Below are 17395 nucleotides of genomic sequence, written 5' to 3' on the forward strand. Positions count from 1 at the left end.
ACCATGAAACTTCATCTTATATTGGGCTGGTTACCTCATCGAGAACCATTGCGAAAAGAAAATTGCTTAATGCAAATCCTTGATACAATCCAATTGTAATAAGAAAATTGTTTGAATGTCCAACTAGATGAGATTGCATGTGAACACTAAAAAATGAAGGTCTTAATTTGTGTGTGTGTGTGTAGGGTTTAGGAGAGTTCTCTTTTTAAATAAGAATCTTGTATACCTAGGAAATTAAAAATGTGGAAGGGCCATCAATTAGCTTCCATTAAGGATGATAAAAGAATGACACAAATTCTTAAATGAACGCGGTTCACACATATTTATTGTGGACCACTAATATTAGATAAACTATGGTTATTTTATTAATAAAAGAAAAAGCTCACTATAATAAAAATAAGGTCGCTATGCTGAAATAAAAGTCATTTTGGTAATAAATAGGCTATAAGAGGTTAATTTTTTTAATGAAATATTTTACATACTGGTCAATATGAATAATAAATGTCACTATGTTAAAATTAGGGTAATAACGACGTATTCAAGTTCACAATAATATTAAACGTTATACAAGTTTTAATAAAGGTTATTACTACGTTACAAATAAGGTTACTATGTTAAAAATAAGGGTCACTATGTTCAATATTATATCAGTTGCGTGTGTATAAATCTCGGGTTTATTGTGGATTAGGTCCACACAATTCTTTCTGAAAGAATGGTAAGTCCATAATGGATGCCAATTAGTGCAATTGGCAATTAGTAAGAAGTCAACAAGGCTTTAAATGGGGTAATTGATTTATTAGCTATTACACAACTTGTACAATAAGTCACGCTCCAAAATTATGACGAAATACAAAAAAGGAAAGATTAAGGGAGATGATATGTGGCAATGCGGCATATGAGTGATTTATAATGACCGTGCCACATAAATAATTTGTGGTTTAATTTGTGTTTTATAGACTAGGTATAGATATAGATGTGTGAATTCTCCTATAAATTGCACAATACCATTCAATTGCCTTAAATCCCCAGATTTCATTAGAAAATAATTTAAAGTTTCGACCAAGAACCCTAATTCCTAGATTGACTTCACAAAGTAAGTCAACCACAAAGTGAAATTAGATTGGATTTATATGTTATTGTATTCGAGAAATTGTTTTTCTTATACTACCTCCGTTACAAATTAATTAATTTGCAACAATTAGACATTTTTCCTCTCTACTTTATGTCAAATCGTTGCAAATAATATGTAACGGATCGTGGTAGTATTATTTTCCATAACTCAATTTTCAATAAAGAGTTTTGAATATTTTGATTGATTTTTTTTCTCCCCCTTACCAGAGGTTGTTGTCGGAACACAAAAGGATAGTACGTGCTACCCAAATGTGTTTTTACACTTTTGTGGTAAAACTATTACAAAGTAATGTTCTCAAATCTGATTTTTTTAAATCATAGTTTTTGACAAAGTCGTAAACAGTGGTGGCACAAACTTTCATATGTAGCAGACCATGCCGTGTGGCCAATTATTATGAGGGTTACTTTGTTAGTGCTATAGAGGGTTACTCAATCGGTTTGGGGTAGGGGTAGGAATGGATCGGAGGTGGGTCGGTTGATGCTTCATCCACCTCCATTCACTAACGATCCATTTGTCATCCAATCCATCCATGCATCCACCTAATTTACCTTCATCCACATCCATTCCATCCAACATCCATGGATGAATCGGCTGGATCGGGCGAAATAAAATACATAAATACAATTATAATTATTACACTTTCATAATTAAGACTTTGATACATCTTTCTAATATATACTTGCTCCTTTTTACTAACTTAAAAGCACATGTTACTTCCTAAATTTTCAAATGGACATTATATTATTAATTATATATATATATATATATATATATATATATATATATACATATATGTATGTATATACATATATGTATATACATATATATATATATATATGTATATACATATATGTATGTATATATGTTGGGTGGATGGATGGGTCGGGTGATGGATTAGGTGATGGGTTATCATCACCCGAATTGACCTGATCCGTCACCTGACTCATCCATCGTCCATCCGTTACTCACTTAAGTTCAGGTTTTCATCCATGTATTTCGATCGGGTGGATGGTTATCCATCGGGTTTGGATGAAATTACCACCCCGAGTTTGAAGTTACTAACTCGGTCTGGGGTTACTTGGTCGGTCAGGGGTTACTTGGTCGCGACGGTCAGGGGTTAGTTACTCACTTGGCCCTGTGTTACTAATTAAATCGGTCAGGGGTACGGTTACTCGATCGGTCAAAGATTGCTCAGTGAGGGATTACTCGTCGAATAGGAGTTATTTGGTGTGTGTTAGTGTTAGCTACACCGTTTGGCCGGCAGCACACAAAAGTTGCTGCAGATGGATGCACATACAAGTATTTGAACATGAAATGAGGAAATTTGATTACAATAAAAATTACCTACTTAACTCCATTAGAATTTGTCAAATCTATTTTAACCCAGTTAAATATGAGTATTTTTTTTCAATATCCACCACTAGACCTAGCAAACGGGTGTACAGGTCGTTCAGGTAGGGTCCGGATCGGATCGAGTCGGGTTAATTTGGGTTTCGAGTCAGCACTTCGGATTAAGTTCGGGTCGGGTCACTTCAGGTTAGGTCATTTTTTAGGTTCAATTTTTGGGTCAATTTCGGGTCGAGTCAATTTGGATCGGATCAAGTTTAGGTCGGATCACCAAAATACATTCACTTAAAAAAATAATTTTAAAAAAAAGTAAAATCGTTAAGAAAATAAATAAAAAAAAAAATCATGAGTACCTATTACTTAGGAAAGAAAAAGACTTAAAATAAGTAATTCACCATTTTACCCTATTTATTTCATGAATTGGGTCACTTTGGGTTGAGTCGGGTCGATTTGGATCAATCAATTTGGATTTAAATCAGGTCGGATCACTTCGAGTCAGTCAAGTTTGGGTTTTGGATCAATTTCGGATCTGGTCATTTCGGGCCTCAAGTGACGTTCGGGTCAACTCCATTTCGGGTTTCGTTGAGTTAGTTCGAGTCATTATCGGGTCAACCCTTCGGGTCATGGGTTGGATCATTCAGGTCGGGTTAAGGTTGCCAGGTCTATCCACCACTGATTGTATATACAACGAGTACTTTCTTCTTGTACGGTCAACGGCTTGGATGAGGCATATAGATTTATTCTATCTAATCATATGCAGCTTATCTAGTTTATCTTAGGTACATTAGTTTTATAATCCAAACTTTATATCCAGTTTTGTTTTGGACGTCAGAAACCGGTCCTCAAGGCTGCGTACACTTCCTAAAAAGGGAATAGAAAGGTATTCAGAGTGATTACAAAAATAATAAGATAAATTAAGGATAACATAAGATGCAAATTATTTGTAGATCACCAAATATATCCACTATATCCAAGATCATTCAGTTCATTTAGACACCAAATTACGTTCAAATATATTCTTTGGAATATTATCCTTCTAGCTTACCCATGCATGCTCACGCTTGACCAACTTCAAAAATCTTATAGATAATTAAAGTGCAACCATTACTTATGTAACATAGACCTACATGCCTGTCAAAATAATTAAAAACATAGACCTACATGGGAAGAATTTGGCATTATGCCAAAATAATATGCTTATTAATTTCATAATTTGTAGTGGTTTATATATATTCAAGAAGATAGAGCTTTTTCATAGAACAATTTCCCTTGTAAAGGAATGTGAAGATTTGAAAAGAATTAGAAAATTTGGCCTACTAATATATTCTTTATAGATAAGTATAAATAAGTTTAAATAAGTTCATATCAGTGAAAATTTGATACAGTAAATAAAACACACCTTTAGCTTTATGTTCAACATGGACTTTTTTTTTAGTTGACACATTACATTCTCTTTATTTCTATCTTATCGCACACAATTGAGTTGAAGATATATTGATTTAAGTGTCACTTCATGTCACAAAAAAGCTTCCATTGTAAATAATAAAACACAAAATTTGTGAGACATTACTAATAAAAGAAAGGATATTGGTGTGTCTATATCATTTTGTGTCAACCCTAATTTTCCCCATTGACACACCTCAAGACAACCCTGAAATCACCAATTTCATTATCCCCAAAATAAAACGAACACAACCTGCCTGAAATTGCCTCCACCATGCCAAAACATAACCACCCTCCAACCCCAAAGCCGCCATTTCCATACCCCAAAATTACCATCATGTACGTAGCCTGAACAACCAACACCAAAACCACCGCCTAGCTACCACTAGAACCACCCCTTAGCCGATGACACCACCATCCATCAACCTAACTGCCATCACTGCCCATCCAAATCACTCTTAACCCACCCAAAAAAATCCCCTTTCTTTCTTTTCCCCCCCTTTTCCTTCTAATTAGACTTTCTTACTCCTCTCTTCTTTCTAACAAACCTCGAATTTTGTCAATTGAAAGGGCAAATTCCATTAGTTTGCTCAAATTAATGCATAGAACAACATAAATTAACGTAATTTTGAGGTAACTGGGCAAGTTGTTAAAGTTAAATTAATGAAATTAATTTGTTGTTAATTTTGTTGGAGATGTATAGGGTTTATTTTTTGGGTTGTTTTGTGGTGGGCTAGTGGTTTTGGAGGGTGATGGATGGTGTAGAGGGGGGGGGGGGGGGCTGTGGGGTTAATTAATTTGGAGTGGGATTGGGTGTTTTTTTTTTTTGGGGGGTTGGGGGGGGGGGGGGGGGAAGGGGTTAAACTTTTTCCCGAGTGGATTAGGGTGGGACATGGGTGGTTTTGGATGTGGGTGAGGATTTTTTCGGGTGGGTTTAGAGTGATTTGGGTGGGTAGTGGTAGCTAGGTTGATGGGTGGTTGTGTTGGCGGCTGAAAGGTGGTTCTAGTGGTGGCTAGGTGGTGATGTGGTGGTGTCGGCGGCTGGGGTTGTATAGGCTATGATTTTGGTGGTGTTGAGGAGAGAAAAAGTAATTGGAGGAAAAAGGGGGAAAAAAGAAAAAGAGGAGTTGAGCACGTAGTTGGCCTAAGGTGATATCTTGAAAAAAAAAATTAAAAAACTGTTTTTAGGTGTGCTTTAACAAAAAGTTTTAAAAGGTGGTTTCAAAAAAAAAAAAAAAAAGGTTTTAAAAGGTATTTTTTGACTAAATTTCCTAGATATTTAAACGAGTTTTTTATACAAAAAATGATAAATGGTGGTGAAATCTAGTTTATTTATTTATTTATTTATTTATTTTTATTTATTATTTATTTTTTGTCTTATTTAGGGTGTACTTTAAAATTAAATATAAAATGGGTGGTTATTATTGGATGGTGAAATACAAATAAACATATTATGTTCAGGGGCGAGGCTAGAAATGCCTACAATTTTGGGAGCCTTGTTCAAGTTTCAAGTTTTATAAATTGGGCCCTTAATTTGTAGGTAAAAAAGTAAAAGGTTAAAAATAGACTCTAGTGGGTTTCGAACCCTGATCTTGAGATTATCATGAATACTACATGACCATTGATCCAATTAGTGATTATTTTTATAATTATTAGTGAAAAAAAATTGTATGTATACTAATTTTCAGGGCCCTTTTTCTGGGGGCCCTGTTCCGTCGCCCACCTTGCACCGGCCCAGCCCCGCCACTGATTATGTTTCATAAACATCTAAATAAAGAACACCAAAAAAAACAAATCTTAATAAATCTAGTACGACTTCAAAATCATGGCATAAAAGCAAAAAACTTCCAATGCAACTGTTGTATATATACCTAAAAATTTGCAAATTTGTCATAAAACTAATTGATTTTACCATATTAATAATAGGCAAATTTACACTATGTGCGTGACATGAGCTTCCACAAAGACACCGTGGCAGTTTCAGTATGCGTTCAATGGGTTCAACTAAACTCATACTAAATCCGAAAAAATCTGATAAGTTTTTTTTCTAATACAGTAAGGATAAATATAAAACAACGCGATAAACAAACAAGTATGCATTTTAAACAAGTATGAATTCAGCAGCCCAACGGTTGAAACACTTCGTGTTTTGACTTTATGTCGCTACACCCATCAAGGCATCAACACATATTTTACATTTTTACGTTTTTAAGGGTTCGTTTGGCATTAATGTGGTTTTCTATTTTATTTTTTTTAAAAAAAAAAATCATATGATATATGTCATATAATGAATAAAAAATTAGTCACTTATTAAAATCATGATAATTTTGAAAACTAACAACAGAAAAGTGGAAACACCTTTTTCTTGTTTCCTTTTTTGGTTTTTGGTTTTAAAAAAAAAATTGAAAATTGAAAACCAAAAACAACGCCAAACAAGCCTTTAGTTTTAAGTTTTAGCTGCTGCCCCAAGCTCCCAACTCCCTCTCAGAATTTCCAACAAATTTTCTCTTTTAAGCTGTACTTTTTATTATTTAAAACATGTGCACATACAAACGATTAAAGAAAAATTGGCTTAATATAATACCAACTATCAATGGTGTGTGCAAAATAATACGAACTCAACTATTTGCTATTAATTGTACCACATTTTATACTATATGTGGAAAATAGTACGCAAGTCACCAAAGACGTATTATGAGTAATATTGCGTCTATATTTATTACTATTTTATTTATTTAATTTTTTAAATACATATTGTATTAACTATTATGTGATGTAGAAATTACTATATGTATTATGAAAAAAAATTAATTACATATTGATTTCTTTTTTTAAAAAAAACCCTAACAAAAGGATGGGGCATTTTTAATTGGAAACATTGATGGGAATAATCCCACCTTTTGAGCGTCGGAGATTAATAATTCAATCTTTGGGATTCTTTTTAAAAATCCCACCTTTCTGCTTCTAATTGTCCCGGGTGACCAGTAACCGGTTGAAGAGGTCATTTTTTTATTAAGTTTATTTTACATGTGTCACAATTTGATTTGTCCAAAATTAAAATTTAAAATAATTAAAAAGTTAAAAAAAAAAAAGAGAAAACCAACACCCACCATCCCCACCACCATCCACACCATGACCAAAAACCACTGCCACCAGACGCGAAACCACCGCGACCCGAAACCACCACCACCCAGGTGCGAACCACCGCAATCCACCCTAGCCAACCTAACCCCAAAACCACCTTCGAAAAATCAAAAACCCACCAAACCCAATTCCACCTTCAATAAGTCGAAAAACCCACCAAATCGACTGAATCGAGGTGGGGGAAAGGGGAGGGAGGTCGGGATTGGGACGAAGGAAGGGGAGAGAGGATCGAAACGGGGGAAAGGGAGGGGAGCCGGGATTAGGGCAGAGAAAGGAGGCTGTATATGGTTGGTTTTCGAGGGTTTTCGTGACGGTGAAAGGGAGGCTAGTGGTTCGAGGGAGGCGGAGAGGGGGCGTCGGCACTAGGGGTGTTGATCTAGGTGGTCGGCGTCGTGGGGCAAGGCACTTTGGCGACATTGATAACGGGATCGGGTGGCTAGGGATGGTGGGTGGTTTTTTTTTTTAATTATTCAATTTTTATTTTTTTCCTTAAAAAAAGCTTTTTATTTTTTATTTTTTTTTTACCAATCACAGGCCGATACGTGTCTGGTAACTTGTTACATGACCGGTTGGGACTATTAGGAGCGAATAAGGTATAAAGGTAGGATTATTAAAAAGAATCCCATAGGTGGGATTAATAATCTCCGACGTTCAAAAGGTAGGATTATTCCCATCAATTTTTCCTTATTAATTTGGATTGTAAAGAATATTGTTATTATAATATTATGTATGGGAAAACAAAAGATTAATATAAAAAATAATAATTAATTACAAAGATAGACAGAATATTTATCGAAATACATTTTTGGAGATTGGCCTACTATTTTGCACATATAGTATAAAAGGTGGTACCACTAATAACAAATAGTTGAGTTTGTATTTGGTATTATTTAAAGCCAATTTTCCATGATTAAATGTATTTTTTTCTCTTTTAAGTTGTTTTTTTTTTTATATCTATTTTGAACATGTGCACATACAAATGATTAAATGTACTCCGTACATCGTATTTTGGAACATGCTCGCATTTGATTTTATTATGTGCTTAATGAATTCGGAAGGTGCAGTTTTTTTTGACACATGCAAACTCAAATTATTAGTCGTAATTTGTATTTTGAATCATGTATTTAATTTTCTTGTACGTGTTTAATGATTTCGAACCCATATGGAAGATTTTCTGGAACCGTCACCACAAAGCTAAGACAAATAATTAAGGGTCTGTTCTCATACAATTATTTTCAGTTCAGTTCAGCTTTAACAAGTGCAGTTCAGTTCAGCTTCTAATTTCCTTCTATTATAAAATATTCATTTTAGTTCAGTTCAGTTCATCTCAGCTCTAATAAGTTCAGTTCAATTCAGTTCAGCTGAGTTTAGTCAATAAAAACATGCCCTAACTACAACAAAATTTCACTATAATTATATGGACGCGTATTTTGTAACTAAAGGCATCCAGTAAAAAAGATGTGATCGGAAAATGAATATATTTTATATGAATGAGAGATTGAAAGACATATACTACTTCCGGTCCAATTTACTCGCAACAAAGGAATATTTTATGTCTCACAAATAATACCCCTTTGTTGCGAGTAAATTGGACCGGAGGTAGTATATGTCTTTCAATCTCTCATTCATATAATATTCTATGAGCAACGAGGGTATTTACTATTTTTAGACGTTTTGATAATCCTTAGTAATATTTTGGTGGCATTATGAGGCACAATAAAAACACTAGTTAATAAAAGACAGTATTATAAAAGAAATTTTGTAATAAGAGCCCTAGTTAAGAGACATAAAGAGTTTTACTCATTAATGTCAAAGTTAGAAGTAACAGACAAGAATTAATTCGATTTCAAGATGTTTGTCATAGAAAATCGACGTTAGGGATGACATACAAATAACAAAATGATAACATCAACAAAAGGAATAGAAGAGTGTAAGTTGGGGATGAATTTGTAGGTGTGGCTCCATCATAATCATCGCTGTAATCATAATCATCCGAGTCTAATCCTGTTTTGTCACCTGGTCCAGCAGTCCACTTGCCTAAGTTGTGTCTACTGCATTGATTAACGCAACATATTCATTACAGAGTACATGACATGATACGACACGACACAATACAAAATGTAAACGGAAAGATCCCTAAAACAACATAACGAAATATATACTTCAACTCTTAAACTTATGAAAATTTTAACAAAATTGTAGTTGTATATACTATGCCATAGTAAATATCAACTCTTAAACATATCTACCTCATTTGTGTTGGCTACAATGTTTGGATTTTGGATCTGATCTGTATAAATTCCTTAAAGCTAATTAATCTACTATTCATTAATCCTTACTATATCACCCTGTGTATTTGATTGTTATAGCCACATAGATAGAATTTATGTTACTCGAACTCTTCATTTTACCTTAGATACCTGTGTCAAACCCTTAACACTAGGAAATTGCTATGATACTAAGACTTTATTTTAGTTTAAAATCACAGAAATATTTTTCACAAAATAGCTGAGTTTGAATACATACTCGTGTCAAACATGAGTATCCAAATCCAAGTAACATAAGGTAGCTAAGCATTATTGGAATATTTGACAATGTAGTATCACACACAATGACACAATTAACATTTAAATTAAATTTAATAACTTGTAGTAAAAGTCAATTTTAATCACGATAAAAATAATAATATGTGAAGATGATTAAAAAGAAAAAGAAAGGGAAAGATGATAAACCTGTCACCAAGAACGCCAGCATGCATGACAAGTTGGTCAATGAAGGCAGAAGATTTGGGCTCCACACTGTAAGCTTTCTCATATTGGACTTCAACAGCCGCTCCTGACGCCACAAAATATGCACCGTTCACCATTTCGTCTCCTTCTGATCTCCAATTCCACCCCTTCCAATCTTTCTCGTCTACTCCTACTCTCTTTGTTACCTGCATCCATTTTCGCATTTTAATACTTTATCCCTTCATCATTAGAATGTACTCGTGTTAATACACGTGAAATTGTATTGTGCAAAATGATATAGAATTTTCTATAACATGTTTTCCTTTTATACCTATGATGGACAATTATTGAGTTTGATGTAGTATTATAATAGATATACATCATATTTCAAATATTTTTGATGTGATTTTTGGACGATTTAGGCAGTTCTTGGTATTTTTATTTTGGAGGAACTAAGCTTTTGATTTTTTCTAATTGATTTTGGAGAAATGGCTTAGAAGGCTACTAATCCACCCTAGTTATAAGTAAGATTCTTAATCCGTACTATTGTATAAGGAACTCTACTTTTGTACTTTGTACGAAGTATATAGCAAGGTAAATCTAATTATTTACAACTAGTCTTCTGGCCCGTGCAATGCACGGGTTATTCATATAAAATTGTATTGAGAGATAAGTGAAGAAATATCCGTAAGTCATTATAGGGTATAATATGTAATCGAAAACATGATTAAAGAAATTAAAATTATGGAACTTTAATTGAAAAAGAGGCTTAAATAGTAGGTGGAAGGGCTAAAATTAAAGAGAGAATAGGAAAAGGTTGAATTAAAGGGGAGAGATGAAGATGAAGAGATGAAGTGTGTATGAAAGATTAAGTATAAGTTTAATGAAAGAATTAAAAAAAATGGTGCAATAAAAAATTAATAGTGTAAGATGACATGTGGCACTATGGTTAGAGAAGTGTAATAGAATAGATGAGGACATGTGTCTTTTCTTAGTTTCTTGGTTATAGTTTTTAAATACTAATAAAGTATAGAAGTATAGATATAGATGGCAAAAACTTATTAATGTAACGATTTACGATTGAATATGTGAAAAAATACATTATCAATAATGTACAAGAATTATATATTCATTTCTATACAATAATTAGTAGCATATTAGATTACTGAAAATTCAAAATATTTGCTGATCTTTTCATGACACAGGCTAAAAATAACTACCATGTTCCACTTATATTGTAACCAAGAAATAACAAAGGGAAGATTATGTTATGATTAGTATGTAAAACATTAAATTAAAGTTTAATATGCATGCAAATAGTTCACTAGCTAGCTAGCCGAGGGATTAATAATTTTGGATCAATGGAAGTGCAATTGCATGTTCACACTCATACGTAAGAGGTAGGACAACAGAGTTCAGTGTTATTGGAAAAAATGGTATCCAACGATAATTTAGGTCCTACTATCAGATACGGGACCTTTCATTTCATACAAAGTCAAAAACTCATGACTTTTAATCATATATCATGGGACCCATATCAAAGTTAGTTATCATTCTGCCTATTGGCAAACTTCATAATTTAAAATTCAATACTTCATCCGATTTCACAAATCCTATGGTATTTACACTTTGTTTTTCATCCGTTTTTTTTGAATTTAATCACTTTTACACTATTCCTTTTATAAATAGGCTTTTAATCACCTTGTGGGGTCTATCTATATTTAAAAATATTTTACTCTCTATTTCTCTCCTATAAATACAAAAGTGTTCATATACATGGTCTCTATTTTCACTTTCCTTATTTATATATATCAACAGTAATTGAGTAGGACTCAAGAAAACAGAGCGAGTAATTGGTGGAATTTCAAATTTGTATCAAAAGACATTAAGTGCTTTTTTAGTTTTTTTCCATAGTATTTTGCTTTGAATCAAACAAATTCACCTCGCCTTCAGAAATAGTTGTCATACACATAGTTTAAATTACACTTTTACATGACTAATGAATAATTATTAAAGTATTGGGCATAGAGAACCTTTTACTTTGGTACCTGTATATAATTCAAGCCACAAACAACGGAGAATTATGTTAAATCAATTTATATATGTGGTCTAGGACTCTGAATGTCACGTCCAAATTCATAATTCATATAACATGACATCTAAACAGTTTAATAATCAAATCAAATTAGAAATTAGCAAGAAAAATGAAAAGGCATTGGTTAGAGGCTTTGAGCTACTATTACCTCTTTGGCATAACGATCAAAAGGAGCAATGAAACGATTTCCTTGACTATTAATGGTTGGATTTCCACTACCACCAATTGCGTACATCTCCCATTGTGTAAAATCATTATTCACAACATGTATATACCCTTTTCTACACCTTGGCATCCTTTGTACTAACTTCGGTCCAAAATGGTTGAATGCGATTGTAACCTGTGATACATTTATAAATATCGTAATAAGTTGTCAATTTTTCACATCTCACGTGATAATGTTTCTTAATGTTATATAATGTTACGTACCTGCATTCCTGTATCAGGCTCGTACGTGTCACTATGCCCTAGAAGCATAACCTCATTATGGTGGGAGAAATGGTTGTTAGACACCGTGATAGCGGTTGAGCCCATTACAATGTCGATGAGCCCATCCTTACAGTGAGACAGCGAGCAGTGGTCGATCCAAAGATCCTTAGATCCAAATATAGAGATCCCATCTCCATCGGACAAACTTCGAAAACCATAATGGGTTGGGCTGTCTCGGACCATGGTGTTACCAGATGGGTGGCAGTGGTGGACATGGATGTTGGTGATGATTACATTGCTAATATATTGCAAGGTTATGCATCCTCCTCCTGTTATGTGTACATCCACCCCTCTTCCGTCTACTGTCTTGTAACTGTTAAAGATTAGCTCCTACAACACAATATAAAAACAAGCTTTAATCAAGCAGAAATTAAATTTTGGTACTAAAATTGTGCTTGCAATGAAATTCATAAAGTTGAGATTGTATAAAATTTTGCTAAGCATGTATATCTTGCATTATAACAAAATACTAGCTCAATTTGGCTTAAAGTTTAATCGGATACCTTGTTAATTTCAACATCTTATTAGTTTCAGCTAGCTCATTTACAAATACCGTTGCCAAACATAACCAAAACATTTGACAATTTATTATAATAGTCAATAGATTATAAATTATGGAAAATGATATACATAGCCCTAATAAAAAAAAAAAAAAAAATTACATTAATTAATTAAAGTGATTTGCACATTAATTAATTAAAGTGATTTGCGCTTGATGATTTTGTCATGCATTCCTTAATCAATGCCGTACTAGGAAAGATACCTATTACGAGTATTATATTTTCATGCATGCAAATAAAAAAGATGAATAATAGGATAACATACAACAATTGCATACCTGAGAAAGGTGGATAACCATATTAGAAGCAAAGATGATCCAAAGAGGTTCAGTTCGTATAACAGCATAGCGTAGTGTACCAGGCTTTGGATTAACAGGATCATCATCAGAAGGATCAGTGACAATGTAATACTCACCACCTTTGCCACCTAAAGCATACTGCCCAAACCCGATACCGCAATCGGCCAACCTTTGGCGATCGTTTCCCCAATTTGGGTCACATCGCCAACAATCGTCGATTGGATTGCCGGTGGCGCAGTTTGAAGCATCTTCAAGTAAATGTCTTCTTGTTACAGAAACATTCACTAGCCTGCATGGGAAAACATAAATGTGTAATTTGTTGAGATAGTTTAACTAATTAAACAATGTAACATTGAAAGAACATGCGAAATTGTCATTAATTTTTAGCTTAATGTTCTTATTGCAAACTTTTACATGTTCATTTTGCTTGAATAAATGTAGTGACTAACTTATTAGGCAAATGTCTTTGAGTACACTAGGTGTACAAAAATTTATTGTACTACATTTAGTTTTAGTCCAACTTTTTGATAACTTTTATTCCACTAAGCTAGGGTCTCATACACTTTAAGAAGGGTTACTAATTGACCCCCAAAGCTCGAAAATCACCTAATTGACCTAACCCGACCTAGTTTTTCTAATTGTCACATTAATTTAGATCAATTTAGCATGGCTTATATTCAAACTAGATCTGACCAGACCTTATTTAACCGAACCCAATCCAGTTTTCCTAATTGTCACTTCTAGCTTTATCCCATCACATATACAGTACATTTTATCACAATAACAATCCATATTCACACTATATTCACACTCTATAAATCCATATGTGTCCCGATAAGGGGGTATATTGGGACGTAGTTAGCTTCTCTATGGTTAACAATTATTTGGAATGTAGGCCTAAGTTAGCTTCTCTATGTTTATGTTCCCGACTCTTTTGGTTCTCCAAGAGTACAAATGTTGTTATAAACTACGTAACAAGTTGTAGTTAAACTATTAAAATTTGTATGCACAAAGTGAAATACGAAGCTAAAGAAAAGCAAAAAATGAAAAGAAAAAGAAGCATTTACAGATTCCAAGTGCATCCAGTTTTTCTTCCCATGTTTTGACTTTTATATACGTAGTAGGCAAACATCTTGCCCCACCCTCGATTATTATATAGAAATGTATGTATTAAGATATAATCACTTAGCATAATTACTCCCTATTAGTAACTTTTGTTTGAAGGAACGTGACTTATCTCATTATTAACATAAGAAATCCAGTGAATAAATCATTAAAGACAAAAATCCATGCTTTCTCCTTTAGAAATGTGCAATATTCTATAGTTTATTAAGGAGACTAGCTAGTTTAATTGAACAAGTTTCAAAAGACGATGTTCAATATTTAAATGATTCACAAATTCTTATATGTGGTTGTTAGTGTTATAGGGGTTACTTGCATGATCAGTGTTACAACGATTAATTCGTCATTGTTAGAACAATTATTTGATCAGTATTATAGAGGTTAAGTGGTCAGTGTTATAAGAGTTATTTTGGTGGAGTAAGAGGTCACATGGTGTGAACCTCTTACAATTTAATATGGCCCGAGTTAGTGACCAGGATCCTTTAAAAGTGCGGGAAAGGGTAACAAACTACTCCGTACTCTTACACCTTAATAGAAGAAGAGAGAATAGGGTTCGAATGTTGTTGCATAAAAGACTGAAAATGTAGAATTCTTAGGCTAGCTAGTCCTCGACTCTGCTAAAAAAAATTAGCTTAGACATTTCATGATATTACACTGCTCAAAGAAACATGGAGTTGCCCATTGTCCCATGTAGGGTAGCTAAGCTCACATTCCAACCTCAAACGACTACACACTGCTCTTTTGATTCATTTTTTTTTTATTTATTTTTTTTATTTTTTTTGTCTTTTCTTTCTTTTTATTTTCTCATCATTTTAATAAAATACAATAAAATGTATGATTCATTAATCCATAATCTCATAAAGAGATCAGTTAATACTATTCTATTATCCTAAACATAACCCAAAGCTAAAAGTTAAAGTAACATACGAAGTATTAAAATAAATAGCTCAAATAAAAAGCAGAAAAATAAGTATCTGGAATTTGTTTGCAAATTGATTAACATTATGTTTCCCTCCAATTATTTTTGTTTAACTAAATTATAATATTTATTCTTCTTTATATTAACTTTTTTTTTTCTCATGTACTCAACTTATATTTGTTGATAACAAGTTTTTTTTTTCTTGATTTTTCTTATTTTTGATACATTTAGTGTATTTTACCAATATTCTACGGAGTAAGGGCCTGTTCATAGTTACTTAATTTCAGTTCAGTTCAGCTCCAATCAGTTCAGTTCAGTTCAGCTCTTAATTTCCCTCTCTCATAAAATATTCATTTCAGCTCAATTCAGTTCAGTTCAGCTCCAATCAGTTCAGTTCCAATTAGTTCAGTTTAGCTTAGTTTAATAAATGTGAACAGACCCTAAATATTACTAATTTACATTAGATTTTGGTGAAGCCAATAATCAAAATGTTTAATGTTTCATATAAACTTTAGATTTTTTTTCTTCTTTTTTTTTTTTTTTTTTTTTTTTTTTTTTTTTTTTTTTTTTTTTTTTTTTTTTTTTTTTTTATAACGGGAACTTTGGGTTTTTACATTATTAGATTACTAGTCTCTTTATAATTGGCACCAATTTTCTTTGTAAGGCTGGGCATTTTTTTTTAATAACTTTATATCAAATATATACCCAAATGTATATTCTAAAAAGTTTCAATTATCTTTTTTTAAAGAAACTTTATCTCCCTATCTATCCCCACAATTTCAGTAACTTTTCAATTTACATTACACACTAGACAGTAGACACTACTTTAATATTTGTACAAACCAAAGTTATACTTCGTATTTTTATGGATGGAGGATAAGTTTTAAATTTATAGTTTTGCATTGATATTACGTTAGTTTTTTTTTTTTTTTTTTTTTTAAAAAAAAAACGGTTAAAATAAGGGAGGTGCCCCTCCTATCATAGGAGAGGTCGGGTGAAAATCAAACCATGGTCACTCCCGGGGTCCATGATCCTCATTACATTGATTTATATAGTACATTATTATTTACATTTTTTATTTCAAATATAAAATGAAAAACATATACTTGTTCCTAAACTAAGGAATAAAGTAGAATACTACTAAAGTACTAATCAAGGTATTCTTTCGTAAGATACTACCAAGTCTATTATTTTACAAATACATGAACAAAGAAATAACTAAAAACTAAAATACCCTAAAAACGGGATTACAATCAATATTCAGGAAAATGTACGTAGAATAAACACACAACTACCAGATTAAAAAGATTAGGAACCCATTTTATGTAAATATGATAAGAAAATGCCCCTTAATTTAGTTAATTATACGACGCTATTAAACTACTTTTGCGTATATATGTGGTGAATTTATCTTAGAACTCAACAATATAATGTAGCTAATAATAACCATTGAAGACATGAGATATAATCAATATCGAAAATTATAACAATAACTCGATTTATTCGTAACAAAAGATTTTATGCAACGTAAAATAATGTTGAAGAATGTAAAAGTGTAAAACTGATAAATACTCTACCTATGAACCTCTCGGGCGACGGCTTCCGGGTCCGGGTGCTGACCCGGGATAGTGAAGTTGTAAAAGGCCGAACAAAGATTACATAATGAACATAGAGCTAATATTTGAACAATGTACCTTCTTTGAACCATATTTCTAGTAGAAATGAACGGGCCGGGTAATCGGGTTTAATGTGAAAATGTAATGTTGGATTAAGGCTATAGTTGAAGAAGGTACATTATTGTTATCCTTTAGTGAGGAGTGAGTGAGTGAGTGAGTGAGTGAGGCTACACTTAGGGAGTGTGATGTGATAATGTGCTAGAATATATAATGATTTATAATTTGAACCTTTTTTACATTTACATAGTGAAAGAAAAATCACTGTGAAAAAAGAGAGAAAAAGAAAAGGGGATTTAGAATTATGGAGGATAGTGAAACTTTGACTGTTTGGTCCTCTCCCTCGATTTTGTTGATATTATGGTGGATTACCGGATTTCCTTTTTTTTTTTTTCAACATATTGTTAGTGGTGCTTATGTACACTAAAATTTAGGAACTTCAA

At 32.8% G+C, this 17395-nt stretch overlaps 1 protein-coding gene across 1 annotated transcript; it reads right to left on the reverse strand.

Moving 5' to 3' along the window:
- Nucleotides 1–8846: 8846 nt before the first annotated feature.
- LOC145618533 (putative pectate lyase 12) lies at nucleotides 8847–17127 on the reverse strand. Its single transcript, XM_081673304.1, has 6 exons — nucleotides 16857–17127; nucleotides 13218–13527; nucleotides 12320–12709; nucleotides 12039–12230; nucleotides 9799–10001; nucleotides 8847–9117 (listed from the first exon to the last, which is right to left on the reverse strand). The coding sequence occupies exons 1-6, from the start codon at nucleotides 16985–16987 to the stop codon at nucleotides 8925–8927; spliced, it is 1419 nt and encodes a 472-aa protein (XP_081529430.1). The 5' UTR covers nucleotides 16988–17127; the 3' UTR covers nucleotides 8847–8924.
- Between the last annotated feature and the right edge of the window lie 268 nt (nucleotides 17128–17395).

The sequence above is a fragment of the Chenopodium album genome, chromosome 26 (genome assembly GCF_948465745.1).
Source record: "Chenopodium album chromosome 26, dcCheAlbu1.1, whole genome shotgun sequence".
In the NCBI taxonomy this organism is placed as follows: Eukaryota; Viridiplantae; Streptophyta; class Magnoliopsida; order Caryophyllales; family Amaranthaceae; genus Chenopodium; species Chenopodium album.

Excerpts from the sequence above, each read along its gene's own strand:
- LOC145618533 (XM_081673304.1), bottom strand. The coding sequence starts at position 16,987 with ATGGTTCAAAGAAGGTACATTGTTCAAATATTAGCTCTATGTTCATTA. Across the intron at positions 13,528-16,856 it reads GTCGCCCGAGAGGTTCATAG|GCTAGTGAATGTTTCTGTAA; the intron begins GTAGAGTATTTA and ends TTTCCCATGCAG. Across the intron at positions 12,710-13,217 it reads TGGTTATCCACCTTTCTCAG|GAGCTAATCTTTAACAGTTA; the intron begins GTATGCAATTGT and ends ATTGTGTTGTAG.